Raw genomic sequence first — 18,249 nt, 5'->3', positions numbered from 1 at the left:
TATTTAAACGACAACTTGCATATTAGACTCTCCACACATATGCCCCTTCTATAGACTAGGCAAGAGAGACTCAAAGGAGCAGATAAGATTTGGTGGCAAAAGAGATGTGTCGAAGTCTGAAGAGGTCTGTCCAGATGATCAATCATGTAATAAAACTAGGCTTCAGGAAAATGCAATAACTGGAAGAAGAAAGGATATTGGAAGCTTCAGGTGGCCAACACAGAGCAAAACAGTGCGAGTGCTGCATATGGTAAAGCTGACTTGAATTATAATCATGGCAACCAGGGACAAGTCACAATCCACTCCAAACCCGTTTCCTCAGCTACACAATGAGGATAAGGATACTTATCTCATAGGATTCATAAGGATTAATAAGGGATCCATTCACGAGCAACAATAGCATGGTGCTTAGTGTATAAGAAGTGCTCAGGGAATGGTGGCTTTTCTCATTGTCATTAGTAATCCACTACATTCACCAATTAACCTGGCGCGTCTGGCTGATGCCTCTGCTGTCTTTGTCCTTTATCTTAAAACGTTATTATGATACTATGTCACAGATATTTTACAACAAACACTTTTTGGATGTGGCACACAGCTGCCTTCTGTACAAATCCTAGCCCAAATATATGCAAGCAGCTGAGATTCATCAAAATCACAGAAAAGAAGTTAAAGAGAAGCAACCATCCACTGAGATTTTCAAATGCAGTTGTGACTTGTGCCTTCGGAATTCAAGGTACATGTATTTGGTTGCTCTTCCAACATCCCTTCTTGGTATGTGTGGTCAGTGTTTTGAAACAGACTTTGTAGAGAGAAGAGATACAACAATAAAAACTCTAGGAGAGTGTGAATTCAGCAGGCTTTCTCTAATACCTGCAAGCACTCAGCTCCAAAGACCATCTGGTGGCACTACGTTTGGCCGCCTTGGGCCCTGATCTCAAAGGCTCCAGATTTTAGAGGGGACTAGATAGTGACTCTCCATGACCCAGAGCCTATTCCTCATAGTCTTAGGTTAAAGTAAAATCTTCCAGTCCTATTGCATGCCACAGCGTCCATCTGGTTTTAATACCTGGAAGTCCAGAAATGCAAGTCCCCAGTGTCAAGGCTAAGGTCAGGAAAACCACTCTGGAAAATGAGCTGTAGTCCATCTCCCAAACTATGCCAGAACCCTTCATTTAACTGCTTCGATTCACTCAATCATCAATTATTTCCTTAGTCTCTACTAGATGCCCGTGATAGAGTAGAGAAAAACAGACCAGATCTCTGCCCTCACGAGGCACTCGTGCAAGATGCTGAGCCCGCCACCCCCGGCAAGCAGGGCGGTCCAGTAGGCCGCATGTGTCTCAGCCCAGAGAGAAGCGTGGAGCACAGTGGTTAAGAGCACAGGCTTTGGAGTCAGGCAGATCAGGTTCCAGTGCCAGCTCTGTCACTTACTGATTGTGTGGCCTGGGACAAGTGACGTAACCTCATTCCAGTTCCTTATCCTTTCTTGTAGTTGTTCTGACTGTTCAATTAGATGAGCTGATGTACGCAAAGCAGTGAACACTCTAGAGCGTCCTGCCCTCGGCAAGCCATCAGTTATTACTAATATCAGCTCTAGTACAAGACAAAAAACCACCTACACACAGTTTGCCAGTGCCACTGGGAGAATAACAATAGTCAGCATGGTGCTTTCTTTAAAACCCCATAAATGAACATGCACAAAATCATCTTCAGCTTTGGCGAGAAGGAAGGACTCCTTCTATTTTAGATATTGTGACTACTCACAAAGGGCTGCGCATAATGGCCTTTGGAAATCCCTTTGTATGTCTGCATTAGAAGAAATGCTCAATACTAGGAGGAAAAAGACACTCAGTCACCCCAAAAAGACTCTATCTAAAGCACTACAGAGACACCCAGAAATGTGCGTGTGTTGGGGAGAAGGAAGTTGTGTGATGTTTTTCTAAACTACGTTTCTCCATTTTCCGGTCACACTGAAAGTCATTTGAAAGGGTTTCTATAATATTTTCTCTAAATCTGCAAATGCTGGGATCATTTACCTTTTCCTTTTATGGTGGTAATGGATTTAGAATCGCTCCAGTTTCCTATTCCACGACTAGTCACCGCAGCCACCTTTTCAAATCAGAGGGTGAATTAATATGAAATAAAGGCAATACACCATACACCATACAGCAAGAATACCGAATGAGCTAAATGGGTGAGCTTTTGGCAGTGAGGCTGGAAAAATTGTATACAGAGTGATCCAGAATATTCAGAGGCCCCAGCATCTGAAATAAGAGGGCAAAAAAGCCAAGGGAAGGAGCTTGGGTAAAGGGCATTATGACAGTCCTAAGATCAGAAAATTTCTATTGATCGACAAATATCAAGGTTCTTCTAAAGGGCAGGTGTATGGGGGGTGTGTTCATAAATACACACATATACAAAAAGGGTACTGACAAAATTATCAGTGTGAGAGTCACGAATGTGTACACTTAATGGTCTCAGCAAACATGTTGTTCACAAAATCTCTCTCTCTCTGCTAAAAATACTAAAAATATATTTCATAAGAACCCCATAAAATCAGTTTAGAAAGACTACTTATCATAGCTCTGCATCATCCTGCAGCTAAAGATAAGCAGAAAAGAGCTGAGTGCAAAAGTATAGGAGCTGGAAAGCTAGCAGAATATCGGAGTTAAAAGCAGGGAAAGCGGCATTCCCATAAACGCCCGGTTATCTACAGAAACTCTGATGTCAAGCTCTTTGTGGTGTCCATTTAAGAGACTGAAAGAAACTCTGAGCTCCCCCGTCCCAGGGCAAGAAGTTGGGTATTTTGCAGATTACTAATATGCATCTCACAAAGGTGAGTAGAGAGTTCTCACAAAACAGCAGCAATTTCGCTCAGTTCTAAGACTGCATGGATGGCTGGAATGGATGACGACACTCACTCTGACGGTGTATAGAGTGTTGACCAATAAGTTCTTGATTTCTGTAAAGTTACTAGCAGCCCTCTGGGAGGCCCACATCTTGGAACCACTCCTGCTGTATTCTACCTAAAGGGAGAAGAAAAAAATGTGAGTAAAGGGAACCAAAGGTCCAGGGCATCCTAATATCTTGCAAGGAGGCTAGAGGAGAGAAAAGAAGGTGAGGAGCAAAATGTTCTGACGGATGGGTCATCACCTACAAAGCTAAACCAAATCAACCCCCTAGTCATACAGAATACCCAGAAATCTCCTAGCACCCCCAACACACATACAGCCAACTCATGGAAGGTACTTACAATGTACTCACGGATGAGGCCATGGGTGTGGATGGGAGGAGCCCAGTGGCCTACAATCACACCTTCTGCTTCCCTGGGGAGTGACAGCTGGAGATTTCGAGGGGCATCTGGCACTAGAAAAAGAGTCAACTCAAAGTTAAAATCCATCTGCATAGCAGCCAACCAGAGGAATTTTCCTGGGCTTAGAACAAGTACAAGAATGACTCCACAGCAGGCATTGAGACTATCCACTAGAAAGGCTGCTAGCTTGGTCTTCACATTGACAAGACACTTTTCCTCTTCTTCCAAAAAGCAAGGTGTGCCATCCACACATCACATCATGGCTCAGTTGAGTGTGTGGTAAATTTGTGGCTCATAAGGGCTGCAGGATAGAATCATTTGGGCAGGCTGAGTCACCACTGACCCTGAGACTTCCATGCTGAGATCTTAATTGTCAATGACAGCACCTGCTGCCTCTGCTTCTTGTACAACAAAAACTGTACTGCAGGCATGACTACCAAAAAATAAGACTAATTTTGTAACATCACAGAATTTCTATATCCAAATGAATTTGATCATCTTCAAAGCAGGCTCCTTAATGAGTTTAGCGCTAGCATATTCAAGATACTTTAGGCAATGGAAAAATATGACATTCAAGCAGACAGTTGCTCATGTCAACTACTTTGCAGTAGGGAGGAGGCGAGGAACTCTCTTAGACACATAAATTTGGTAAATTTCTTAAAAACTTAGCCACAAAGCCAGGTGCAGTGGCTCACACCTGTAATCCCAACATTTTGGGAGGCTGAAGTAGGTGGATTGCTTGAGCTCAGTAGCTCAAGACCAGCCTAGGTAACATGGCAAAACCCTTTCTGTACAAAAATACAAAAGGTTAGCTGAGCATGGTGGCACACACCTATTCTCAGCTATGCGAGAGGCTGAGACGGGAGGACCACCTGAGCCTGGGAAGACTGAGGTGGTGAGCAGTGATTGCGCCTCCACTGCACTCCAGTGTGGGTGCCAGAGTGAGACCTTGTCTCCAAAAAGAAAAAAAACTTAGCCACAAAATTGCTGATATGCCTCATATTTTAACGACAATGACCTCCTCCTAAGTACCAAGTACTAGGAAATATCTAGAGGAGGAACGTAGAGGTAGAAACTAGACAAAAAACGCAAGAGGGCAATGGTGGAGAGAATCTTAAATTAACTTAAGGTACAAGAACAGTCTCTGATGCAGTAAGAAGAACAGATGTTTGACAACTCTGGCAAGACTATAAAGCTTAGCCACCATACTTCTGTACATGTGAGGCACACGTATGTTCCCACGTTCCTGAGAATACTCAGAAAGACCCTCACAAACCCCGACCTGAGGTCTTACCCATGCCATAAAAATTAACTGAAACACTTACATCCCTCCGGGGTCCTCAGGGTCACAAAGTCATTGGTGTTGTGTGCCTTGCTGAGACACTGAACCTGTACTTTAACCTGATACGTGGTATCTGGTTTCAAGACTTTTAATACAGTGTTTGTCTTATTGCTGTGGGTCTCCAGAGTCTTCCATATGCTCTCTCCAACCACCCTGGCCCAAAAAAAAATAAAGATATTGTCACACTGGAGCAGCATGGGGGGCTGAGATGTCTGACTCCGTTAATAGCATGGTGCATGCCACTAGAGAGTTTACAGAACATCCTGGGGCAATGAAGACATCATTTTCATCTCCCATGACAAAGATGGGACCTACCTGTAGTAGACATTATATACACAAGAAGCAGAGGGCATTTTTTTGGGCCTCATCCAGGTCAAAGTCACATCCCCAGAGAAGTCAGCTGTCCACTGAAGATTCTGTACTTTGTACACAGTCAACTCATCTAGAGAGATAAAGGAGAAAAAGTCAAAAAAAGTTACGTCTTGGCTGGGCGTGGTGGCTCACGCCTGTAATCCTAGCACTTTGGGAGGCTGAGGCGGGCAAATTGCCTGAGCTCAGGAGTTCGAGACTGGCCTGGGCAATGTGGCTAAACCCCATCTCTACTAAAAATACAAAAAAAAAAAGTTACATCTTACAAATCCTTAGATTTCAAAGGACTCCTGCTTTTAAACAGAACTACCATGATCTAGATTATCAGGAGGCCATAATCATTATCTGAAAAGAAATCTCAGAAAATGTAGTTGAAACCTCCCTATACAAGCCCTCCTAGGGTCTCCTACTTTTCCGGTCATGATATTTTCCCTTGAATTTCATCTTCCTCCTGCCTATGACAATTTAAGCCTATTTCTCAATAGAGAACGCTACAAGTCCAAGGACCATGTCATAGGGTCCGTTACTAGACACTCCAGAGATAAGAACTGAGTTAATCCCACCAGCAGATTGAGACTGTGAGAGCCATGGTGTATGGGCATGAGGTGGGAAGTCCATAAAAAAAACAAATCCAAGATTAGCATTTCACTAACAGGGAGGAGACAGCTGCATGTTATATCAGAGTCTGGCCAAGGCTCACCTCACTTGGGGCTCCAAAACTAGGCACAAATCTGTTTTATCCTTAGATTGAGCAACAGTTCAAGAGGGTCCTAGCTCAAGGTCTACACAGGAGGGGCCCTGGGGTAAGCGAGCCTCCCAGCCCAGCCCAGCCCAGCCCAGCCCGTGGACCGGCACTCACCACTGCAGGCCTTTTCATCGCTCTCGTCCGAGCAGTCCAGGAAGCCGTCGCAGCGCTCCGAGAGCACAATGCAGGCCTCCCCATCCTCGCACTGGAACTCCCTGCTCATGCAAGTCAAGGTGCTGTGTGTGGCTGAAACACAGAGAGGCTTCTTAAGTCCACGGGGAGGGGCCGTATGGTACTAAAGGCTGGGCCCAAGTTTATTCTCATTTAGGCAAAGTACTAATCGGCTTCTGCTTCAAAACACACCTGTGGAATGACCAGTGGTGGAATCTATACCAGCACTAAGGTGCCATCTCATCTAACATTAACAACTGGAATCTGCATTCAGGAAGAGTGAGCACTTTAGAGTCAAACAAACTAGAGTTTAAATCCTAGATCTGCATGAGCTTGAGCAAACCGCTTAACATCACCTGAGTTCAGTTGCCCTATAAAAAAATGGAAGTAACAATTCCATCACTATCATGTCTGCAAGGATCTAATGAGATCACACACCTGGAACACTGCCTGGCTCCTGGCCGGCATCAACAAACTGTAGCTATTGCTCTATAGTACTATTAATTATTCTGCTACTATTATTAGTTTGCAATCTAGAAAGAGGAGCTGATTTCTGGTTTGAGTAACAGAAATAACAGTGAGATGAATCCCAACAATATTAAGAGGCATGCATACTTTATGTAGTATTTAAAGTTGTTTGGCTTTTCAAAGTACTTGAACAGAAAATGAAATAATGCAAATAATGAGCACTGGTAAGTTAAGGGTTATGCAACTGTATGTCTAGGCTATTGACCAAAATGTGATGTGCTCTCCAGTTCTGAAAGTAGATTAAAACTGCATGGGAGGCTCCAAAAAGAAAGCAATGACCATATAATTGCAAATACTCCTGAAAAGAGAAAAGGTGAGAATGGCTGTAGACAGCAAATCTGCTATGCAGGCTGTGTACCTGGGTGGTACAAATCTGCTATGTAGCTGGTTGAGCCCAGGAACAGTAACTTGAGGCCTTCCTTATACAGATTCACACCTGCCTGCCCAGTCCTGGACAAGGAAGGGCTACATCAGAAATCCTATCCCACCAGTGATGAGGGTCTAAAATCAATCTTGCTCCTCCAAGTCAAAGACGTCCACATCCTAATCCCTGGAACCTGTAATATGTTACCTTATGTAACAAAGCAACTTTGCAGGTGTGATTAGATTAAGGACCCAGAGGTAGGAGAGTTCAGCCTGGATTATCCAGGTGGGCTCTGTCTAATGACATGGGTCCTTAAAAGCAGAGACCCTTTTCTGGTTGTGGTGAGAGAAAGAGAGAATACAGAAGAAAGGTGAGAGACATGCAACATCACTGGCTTTGAAAATGGGGAAATTATAACAGACAAAAGGAGGCTGAACATGAGTGGCTCCATTCTGCTCCCCGCACCCTGCCCCCTGCCCATGGTGACATCTTGTAGGTTAACGGCCTCTGCCTATCTCTGCACGTAGGCCAAGCTAACTATGGAAGGAATTTTGTTTATAGTTTAATTTTAAAGCAAGGATGATAATAGTCCCGTCCTGAAACTAAGCCCTGAGGAAATAAAGAGAGTGTACCCACAAGTAACAAAGTTATGTTAAAGGTGATATGAGCATTGTGACCTAAGCAAGGAAGCTTCATATGCCCCACTTCAGACCCAGACATGTGGTCATGGGTCACCTCTTGACCTCGACCCCCTCCCTCTTCTCCTTCCTCCTAACATAAACAACCACACTTTGAGATATAGGTAGAGAAACTGGATAATGTTCCCATGAGAGCAACCAGGATGGTCAAGAGGAATGGATAAAGGATCCAGGGGTATTTTCCTAGAGGTGAAAAGATACAAGGATGGGGGAGGTGGTGAGAAGACATGCAGACCACTCTGACAAGTGTTCTCCACTGATGAGTTTTCATGAGAAAGAAGAATTAAGACTTCTTTGCACGAGTCTCCAGGATGGAGGTACAGACTTCAGTTCACTACTTATCAAAAAACAATCCTGATAAAAAAATTGTCAGTAGGAGAAGGGAACTATCAAAACCACTTATGAGGCTTTTCACAAACTATAATCCCCCATTCTCCAGGAAGATCATTGCATTTCAGAATTCTATTATATACTGAGCTGAAATTGGTTTGCCATGGTGGGGGGAAGCTCATGACAAATAAACGTGTATTCAAGAATTAGAGAAAGGTTTGAGAACCACTACTGTAACAGTCTCAGAAGCCCAAGATGGAATTCTGTGAACATTCATGGAGGTCCTACCATGACTCGGGCACTGCTCCAGATGTTAAAAATATGGGGATATGTAAAACAGATGAAGGACCTGTCCTCAGGGAGTTATCTTCTATTGAGAGAAACTGCAAACAAGTAAATTAATCTGATCAGGTTATGCCATTTTATATAGGATTCCCAGGGAGAGACTATGCTCAGAGGGGATTATTTTGAAAAATACCAAAACCCCCATCACAGAAGTATTCTACTGGGTAACAATGTGGTCATTGTACCCAAATATAATCAAACAACAGCTAAGCAGTAGAGCTGAGGACGTTGGAGGTTTCTTTATAAAGTATGTCTCAAAATTTTAAGAGCAAAAAAGCATGGGCTTTAGACTCTGGAAGTAAGCTGGGTGCGGTAGTGTGCACCTATAATCCCAGCTACTTGGGAGGCTGAGGCTGGATTGCTTGAGTCCAGGAGTCTGAGACCAGCCTGGGTAACATAACCAGACCCTGTTTCTTAAAAAAAAAAAAAAAAAAAATCATTAAAAAGTCAGGAAACAACAGGAGCTGGAGAGGATGTGGAGAAATAGGAACACTTTTACACTGTTGGTGGGACTGTAAACTAGTTCAACCATTGTGGAAGTCAGTGTGGCGATTCCTCAGGGATCTGGAACTGGAAATACCATTTGACCCAGCCATCCCATTACTGGGTATATACCCAAAGGACTATAAATCATGCTGCTATAAAGACACATGCACACGTATGTTTATTGCGGCACTATTCACAATAGCAAAGACTTGGAACCAACCCAAATGTCCAACAATGATAGACTGGATTAAGAAAATGTGGCACATATACACCATGGAATACTATGCAGCCATAAAAAATGATGAGTTCATGTCCTTTGTAGGGACATGGATGAAATTGGAAATCATCATTCTCAGTAAACTATCGCGAGAACAAAAAACCAAACACCGCATATTCTCACTCATAGGTGGGAATTGAACAATGAGATCACATGGACACAGGAAGGGGAATATCACACTCTGGGGACTGTTGTGGGGTGGGGGGAGGGGGGAGGGATAGCACTGGGAGATATACCTAATGTTAGATGACGAGTTAGTGGGTGCAGCACACCAGCATGGCACATGTATACATATGTAACTAACCTGCACAATGTGCACATGTACCCTAAAACTTAAAGTATAATAAAAAAAAAGCCTTAAATTAAAACAAAAAAACAATAGAATCTGGGAATAAAGTTGTCACTAACTCTGAAAATTCTTAAACTGATAATTAACCGATGATTAACAGGCACTTAGAATAGAACTTAGTAGCCTTCAGGGGACAGGTTCTCTAAAAAGAATCGCACCACACTAATCTCATTTCATTTTTAGATAAGGTTATCAAATTAATGTTGGAAAAAAACCGTGGATATAACACATCTTGATTTTAAGACCCTTTACCAGGCAACATCCCTGTGAATAAGCCAGATTGGAAACAGGCTGAAAACACTGATTTAAAGAATGCCAATTAATGAATTAATATCACCCAGGAGGGAGGTCCCATTTCTTTTCTCTTTCTTAATTATCTCCAATGTTCATCTTATTATGTGGTTGCTTATTCGCCTCAGACGTTCCTACTGTCATTTTGGTGAGTGTGGGATCAACCTGTCCCTGTTGGTTTAACACTCTAGGAGTGTTCATTCCTTTAATGTAAGTGTAGAATTGTACACTAATCCCTACTCAGTTCATCTGTGTTAGTTTTGGTGTATTCTTCCCTGATGAGAACTTTCAACATGGCTTTCAACCTAAATAAATAACCCAATCTGGTACTGGCTAGGTGATCCTCTTGGGACCTTAATTCTCCTATCTCCACAAAGGAGGTAAGACCAAAATCGCAGTTATTTTGAGAATTAAGTGAAACGAATACATGATTTGCTTGAGAATAATGAATAGCACATTAAAACCCACCACCAAAGTTTAGCTTCCCTTTGTAAATCCTGAGTGTTTTGCCAGAAAATAAGCTATCTGGGTAACTCTGCATTACTTGCAAGTATGACAGGCATGCCTTCCAAGTTTTCATCTGGTCATTAATGACTTTGTAAAGAAGATAGGGCCACTTTAAAAAGCATCAGAAAATATTACCACAGCAAATAGAAAGAGTAAAGCAGAAGCAGCCTGAAAAAGACCACTTATGATAAAGCAAAGTGAAAAGCAAAACAGCCAAAATGCAGGAAAGCAAACAGGCATAAGGCGACAGAAAGAGAAATAAGAATCTTTTAAGGCTTATCAAAGGCTGCCGCATCCTGCTAAACACCGAAGAACTTCAAAAAAAAAAAAAAAAGTACACAGCAGGAGAATTAATTATATTGAAGACAAACTCCATCAGCAAATCCAAACACTTATTTGTGCAAACTTGCATTAACTTTGAAAGTAAATGACAAAGCTCAACCTTACAACTGAAAGACATGACAAAGAAATGAGAAAGAGATGTAATATGGAAATGTTAACCAAGGAGATTAAAATATCCCCCACCATCTGAATTTATTTGGTTTATTTTTTTATTTATTTGACAGTTTCGCTCTTGTTGCCCAGGCTGGAGTGCAATGGCCCGATCTCAGCTCACTGCAACCTCCGCCTCCCGGGTTCAAGCGATTCTCCTGCCTCAGCCTCCCAAATAGCTAGGATTACAGGCATGCGCCGCCATGCCCAGCTAATTTTACATTTTTAGTAGAGACAGGGTTTCTCCATATTCGTCAGGCTGGTCTCAAACTCCCGACCTTAGGTGATCCACCCGCCTTGGCCTCCCAAAGTGCTGGGATTACAGGCGTGAGCCACCGCGCCTGGCCTATTTGGTTTATTTATATAGATTCATTTATTTATTTATATGGATTTATACACAAGTATCAAGAGATATCAAATTATCTTAATCTTTTTGGTTCTTGGGTTCCAGATAACAAGTGGCATGTTCTGGACAGAGAGAACTCCATCCCCAAAATGGATCTGAGTTCCAACAGGAATAGTTTAGTAATGAAAGATTCCTTATGATTTTCCTAAACTAAAATAAACAAATAAATAAATAAACGAAACAAAAAGAAATCACCCTACCTTGGAAATTGAAGAATTGGAAAGACTCAAAGGGTGTTTCTTGAAAAAAAGACCTCTAGGTAGCAACTTATCCAATTCCTTGACTTTTAGTCAAAGAAAAGACCCTTCAGGCAGCCGAAACAAAAGCAAAAGTGACATTCCTGGAGAGGAAAGGACGCATCAACGATGGGGGTCCTGGGACCCCTCCGAAAAGCCAAGTGTTAGGAGAAAAACCTATGCATGGTGGAAATAAATTAGCTTCATATTTCAAGTTAAGGACTTGGCCAAGATGATTTTTCTCTCAAGTCAGAGCACATCAAGGCCTAGAATGAAATTCGTCTCCAGAAGTCCATCACCATAGAGATCATCACAAGGAACAACAAAAGTGTGAAAACTGGCAAAGACTCATTGCAACAGGCAAGCGAAGATCACTTGCATGGACAATTAATGTAGTAAAATGAAAAGGAAGACAAGAATGCCCCGGTTTCTGACCTCCCCTTTTCAGTTTCTTCCAGGATGACTTGCACTACCTCAGATGCTGATGTCAATCAGTGAACCCACCATCGTGCTAGCCCCACCCAGGGAAAGCTGCGACTCCTCATCCTCAGTAACCCCCGCATAGCTGGTAGCATCAGCTTTCACTGTCATCCTGGGGAAAACCCTCATTCTTCCTTTTTCCTTATTACCACAGCCAAAAAAACTCACTGGATGCTGTTAATAGTACCTCCAATATACAAAGAGGTCACTCTTCCTTTTTCATCTTCACAGTCCCATCAAATTAGCCTCCTAATGGGCACCTGGCTTCCAATCTCACCTCAGCCTTCTTCTAACCCATTCCCCCCATGATGAAGTCCAAGTGATCTAAGATATAAACACCCCATCTCTGAAATCTTCAAGGGCTCCTTAGGACCAGAAAAATAAACTCCAAGCACAGGGGTCGCCCTATCTACCTCATGCCTACCTCTCTGCACTCACCTTTGTCCCACCCACAGCCACTCTACAGGTCTGTTTTCTTATGCCTCTGAGCCTTGGAATATACATGCTGTCCCTTGTGTCTAGAATGTCCGTCATCTGCCATCTTGTCCCACCGTTGTCCAGGCACCATCAATGGGGCTGCCTCTCCTGGCCTGTCCCCACCTCTCCAGGAAGCTGGCCCACCTGCAAACTATGCCAGTTCCTTGGATAACTTCTGCTACTGCCTACACCACACTGTAGGATAGCTGCTGACTTGATGTCCCTCCCACTAGAATCTGTATTGCCAGTCACCGGGCATGGTGGCTCAGGCCTGTAATCCCAGCACTTTGGGAGGCCAAGGTGGGCAGATCACTTGAGGTCAGGAGTTCGAGACCAGCCTGGCCAACATGGCAAAACCCGTCTGTACTGAAAACATAAAATTAGCCAGGCAGGGTGGCGCATGCCTATAGTCCCAGCTACTCGGGAGGCTGAGGCAAGAGAATCACTTGAGCTCGAAATGCAGAAGCTGCAGTGAGCTGAGATCCCACCCGCCCCTGCACTCCAGCCTGGGCGACAGAGCGAGATGACATCTCAAAAGAAAAAAAAAAAAACAAAAAAACACAAAGAATTTGTATTGCCAGAAACCTGATCAATGCCTGCCAGAAAAAAAACACAAAGAATTTGTATTGCCAGAAACCTGATCAATGCCTGCCACGCTGTGCATGATCAACAAAAATTTGTCCAACCAAACTGAAGATGTTACTGGATCCACACTCCTTCCTCTTAACCAAGCCTCTCCAGGGAGAGCCCAGTCGGGCACCCTGTGGAGAACAACGCTACAGACAGAGAAGGGACAGCCGACTCCCTCTTCCCTTTCCCCCTGAGCCTTACTGGGTGAACTATTTAGGACAGAGCAGTATTTGCCAATCTTGTCTCATGCTAAGAATCAGACAGGGCACCTGTGAAAAGGCTTGGGTTCCCGAGCATCTCCTCCACCATTGCTCTTGATTCAGTGGTCTGAGGTGAGATCACCAAATTCACATTTCTTATAAGCACTTCCACATAATCCTGCTAAGTCCCATAAATTTTGTAAATACTGAATTAGAGGAATTAAGAGATGACTAACCTCCACCTCAGATTCTATTCCATCTCTAAATGGTAAGACTTGGTAGGATTCCAAGTGAGGCTCAGTTTTTCATTGGTTGAGGAAGTCATTATTTTAAGATTAAAAAAAAATGGGACCAGAACAGGGATCAAAGTGGAGGAACTGAGGTGTTTGCTGCTTAGGGTTAGGGCTTGGCGGCAGGGTGGCTCTCAGCAGAGAGTGAGAGGGGCGTCTTCTACATTCACCAGGACAGGAATCAGGCAAGCATGGACGAAGCCCTTATCCCGGCAAGGAAGGGAGTGTGACTGGCTAGGACATCTACTGTCTGCAGCCAGCAGGAGACTGGATGGAGGGGAGGCCCGCAAAGCAGGGATCCCCGAGCCAGAGCAGCACCCAACCGTCAGAGAGGCAGGCCGGTGGGGGGCTGCATAAGCACTGTCCAGCCATGCCCTCCCAAGTCTGCTACAGTAGGACAGACCAGCCAACGGCGGCATTAGCGTGCAGCCAGGGACTGAAAAGCACTGACTGGTCACATGAGGATAAACGCTTGCAGAAGCCAGTGTCTCCCTCCATCACTCACTGCAAAGATCCTCCCTGGGTTCATCAGAGGACCAAACACCAGGACCCACCAACTCCAAACCCGTAGAGAATGCATGCATCACCTCACACTGGGCTCAGATGGCCCTGTGATTATTCCCCATGTGGCTCGGCGCACTATCTCACCAACCATAATTACCCTAAGGACTAAGAATGAATTTTCTTAATGGGGTGCTAGAGGCAAACCCTCTAATAACACAGCTTCTATGCCCAGTAAGTGCTCACTAAATACTTCCAGAAGAATGAATGTACATACAGAAGAGTTGTGGCTTTCCCCAAGGGCGTTTTTAAAGAGTTAAACATGCTTATGAAACCTATTTAAAATATTTATCTTAGTCATTCAGAAAGTATTTTTATTGGACACGCTCCTGGTATTTAAAACGCAGTCAACTTATTAAAAAGAAGGTGACTAACGCAATGGTATGGGTGCACGTGGCAAAGCGCTTGTGGAGAATGCAGTAAGAGCATGGTTACGCAAGTACACAGACTCACACACAGGCGTGTGCTGATCCAGAAATGAAGCAGAAGCACCGGAACTGTGCTCTCTGCAGAAACGTGCCCAGGGGGTGAAGGGCTCTCTGACTACTCACGGCAATTGGCCTCGTCCCGGCCATCCTGGCAATCTTGGTGGCCGTCACAGCGCTTCCAGTTGGGAATACACTTCTTCGGTTGGTGGCATTCGAACTCAAATCGGTCACATCGCCCAAGTTGGGTGGGAGTGGAGGCAGCAGTGACGTTTGCTAAAATAAAAGATTTTTAAAATTTACTTTTTAGTATTGAGGGAGCTGGCCAATAACAGCAACCAATCAATATGCTAGGAGATTACAGTGCTTTAGAAATTACAATGGGAACCTGAAGACAAATGCGAGTTCCGGATAGACAGCAGAGTAGATACAGACATCTAATGTTGCTTCCCCACAGGATCCCACTAAAGCCACAGTCAAGAGATTGTTTTCAAAGACCTAAATCCACGAGGACATGGATAATGAGATTTGGGAGCTGGAAAGAAGACAGATAGCGGTATGTGACTAAAGAGGCCAGCGAAGGCTGCGTCCTACCCTAAGCCGTCACAGGAGAAAGCTCAGAACCAATCAGATCAACAACACACAGTCCTCCAAAAGTTCAGAAACTGTTATCTCCTAACTGGAAGTGAAGAAGGAGTTAAAATAAGGGAACTGACTGAATGATGTTTAAGATGCAGCTACATTCCTTATATCCCCTCCTGTCAGTCCCACGAGGCAACCAACCCATACGTCACCCCAATAGAAGAATGGAGGGTTGTTACTTGGAGAAAGTAAAAACAGAGAGTTGTTTAGATAGGCGTAGTTGACAGCAAGTATATCCTACTGATAAAAGGGGGATTAAACCTACATATGGAAGTCCCAGTCCTCTTCTCCGAGGAGCCTAGCAATAAGGTAATTATTGTCTAGGCAGGAGATCTAATAATCTTCTCTGGGGAAAATGACCAGCTTCAGAGACTAACCCTGAAGTAACCAAGATTCAGAGTTCCCTCATGGTTCCCAGCCACAAACCTCGAAGTTGACAAGCCCACCCATGTGCTCAGAATTACTTACCAGCACTTTAGTCCCCAGCCTTAAATACAAGCAGCAACCAAGAACTATCTGAGAAAAGGCTTTGACATGAAAGGCAGAAAGCCAAACAGAGCCCTAACCCCCAAAAAGGCCATTTGGAGGAAATAGAGGCTTTGCAAGAAGAAAACTTCAAAAACAAATATCCTTAATATGTTCAGAAAGAAAGAATATATTATTTATCCAAGAAAAAAAGAAAACAGGATACCATAAAAAGGGACAGTGGTAAAAATGGAAAAGCTCTTAAAGTTAAAACCATGACAACAAAGATGAAAAACTCAGCAAAGAGTTGAAATAGAAAGTTGAGTAAATCTCCTAGAAAATTGGGGGGGTGGGGGAAGGGAATTTTCAAAACTATAAAAGATTAAACAAAAAAATAAGGAAGAAGACCAGATCAGGAGACAATATATGAATGACAAGAGTTCCAGGAAATGAGAGAAAACAGAGAGGGAAATATCATTAATAAAAACTTCAAGAAAAATTCCTTGAACTAAAATATATAAACTTCCATATCAAAAAGCATGCAAGTGTCTGCTATGTTGGATGGAAAGGGTCTCAGAGCAAAGCACATCATTGTGAAATTTTAAAACACTGGTGCCAAAGGGAAGATTCTACAAGCTTCTAGAGGATTAAAAACAGGTTACATACAAAAAAAAAAAAAAAATCAGAATCAAAATGGCTTTTGGGTTTCCGAAAAGCTGCTTGAAGGCAGTGGAACAAAACCTTCAAAACTCTGAAGGAAAATTACTTACAATCTAGCATGCCAAACCCAGCCCAACTATCAATTAAGTCTGAAGACAGAATTAAAACACTTTAAGACAAGCAAGACCTCACACAGGCCTCCCACATACATTTTCTCAGGCATTTTCCAGAAAACGTGCTCTACTGAAACATGGGATTAAACTAAAAAGAGAAAAACTGGGACACAGAAAACAGGAGTTCCAACAGGAGATGGAGGTAAAGCAAATCCTGAGGATGATGATGGTGCAACGTCCTAAAAGGCAGTTGTGCCCCAGGTATACAGGGCAACCAATACAAACCAGAGCAGCAAAATTCAAGAGACAAACACCTGAGAGCTGTCATCACAGTGTCCTTGGCCACTGTGTCATCATATTCACCTGACAAGGCTACTGAAGGATGCACTCCACCCAAACAAGGGAGTAAACCAAGAAAAAGCAAAACACAAGATCCAGGAAACAAGGAATCTAAACTGGGAGAAAGGCAAAGAGAATTCCAAGGAGGCAGTGAAAGTCCCTGGATAACAGGCACACAGCAGGACTAGAGAACAATCTGTCCCGAAAGGAGAATCCAAGTTGTTAGAAGGAGTATCTCCAAGAGAAAAACTGGACTTGATAAATCCCTGGACATGTTGACCTGTGGAAAGTTATCCTGAGTGGCAATTGAAAGGCAGAAAGCATTGGCAAATGGTACAAAACAACCTAAGCAAACAAATGAAAAAAGCAATTATTAACTTCAGGATATTGTGCATATTCTATAGTTTTCATTGGATTTTCAAAGGGGCTTTCCCTAAATCTCAGAACCACTCTGCAGAAACACAAGGTACATGGAGACAGGTGATAAAAAATAAAAAGGGGGAGAACGCCAGGCCAAGGTAAATCATGCCCTGGACAATAAGGGAGGCATCAGAGGGCTCCAATACTGGGGAGGACATGATCATTCATCAGTATGGGCCTTATCAGAAGAAAAACTGAAAGGGGGAGAAATATGAGGTTGATAAGCCAGTTAGGAGACTTCTACACTAAACAAAGAAGATCCACGAGCTACAGATAACAATAAGTTTAAACTTGTCCCAGCATTGCACACAAAAAAGAAAGTACAAAAGCTGAACAGGATATATAAACAGAGATCTGCTCACTGGATTAGTCAGAATTTGCTAGAGTCTATTAATGTCCTGGTCAGAGTTTCAATAAGCAAAAACAACTTGAAGAGGATAATCAAGTTATTCAATAAATATGTAGGCCTTGAGGGGAAAGGACAGACACAAAGTTTTGTTTTCTCTTTTACAATTCATTTTAATTTGAGAAGCATTTTAGGGGATACTGACTATTTGCCTATTATTGTAGGAAACACAGAGCAGGACTCAAAGCAGTAGACAGCATGATTCCCAAACAGGAAATCCACACAATGGCTATGGAAGCAAAGATCAACACGCATGAAATAATTAGGAAGCAATATATGGCAGATCATAGTTAAGAATCAAAAGGTCAATGGGTAAGTTTAATGAGACTGGAAAAGAGATGGAAATCATTTAAAGGAATCAGTGAAAGCGCCACAGAGGTGGAGCTTGAAAGGAGAATAATAACCTACTTGTTCAAAGCAGAAATCCCAAACTTTTGTGAACCTAAGAATCATATGGGGATCTCCTGGGCTCCACCCAGAAATTCTGATTCTACATTTTTTTATAAACACCGCAGGCGATTCCATTAGGGTGGTCTTTGCATCACATTTTGAGAAGTTCTGATGATATGAATATATCAAGGTCTCTTTTGCTATAAAATCCATGCTTCTGTTTGCACTGAGGGATGGTGGGTTTCAGTGATAAGGAAAGTGGGAAGACAAGGTTGAGGGTACAGGAGTTCCTGCTGAGGGCAAAACCTTGCTGCAGGTGCACAGGCAGGAAAGAAGCAAGTCTATCTGAAGAAGATCAGGAATCTAGCTTGGCTGATGTAAGGAATCCAGGGAGGCAAGGAGCAATCAGCTCATAGAGGGCCTGGAAAATAGAAATTGTCAAAAATTGATCTTCTAGACAGGAGAACAAGAGGAAACTCAATATGGCAAAAAGACCACCCTA

The 18,249-nt window shown here is 43.1% G+C and overlaps 1 protein-coding gene across 1 annotated transcript in view; it reads right to left on the bottom strand.

Moving 5' to 3' along the window:
- The window catches only part of SORL1 (sortilin related receptor 1), a 180,368-nt gene that overhangs the window by 23,484 nt on the left and 138,635 nt on the right, over positions 1-18,249 (bottom strand). The window contains exons 32-38 of the mRNA XM_003819971.5: positions 14,439-14,588; positions 5,884-6,015; positions 4,971-5,097; positions 4,639-4,808; positions 3,254-3,366; positions 2,922-3,026; positions 2,037-2,109 (exon numbers count right to left, since the gene is read on the bottom strand). Coding sequence (XP_003820019.3) covers positions 2,037-2,109; positions 2,922-3,026; positions 3,254-3,366; positions 4,639-4,808; positions 4,971-5,097; positions 5,884-6,015; positions 14,439-14,588 — 870 coding nt within the window. The remainder of the gene's footprint in view (positions 1-2,036; positions 2,110-2,921; positions 3,027-3,253; positions 3,367-4,638; positions 4,809-4,970; positions 5,098-5,883; positions 6,016-14,438; positions 14,589-18,249) is intronic.

This window comes from Pan paniscus, chromosome 9, assembly GCF_029289425.2.
Source record: "Pan paniscus chromosome 9, NHGRI_mPanPan1-v2.0_pri, whole genome shotgun sequence".
Lineage (NCBI taxonomy): Eukaryota > Metazoa > Chordata > Mammalia > Primates > Hominidae > Pan > Pan paniscus.
Note: the sequence above shows the minus strand (reverse complement) of the source record. Positions and strands in the feature narration are given on the sequence as shown.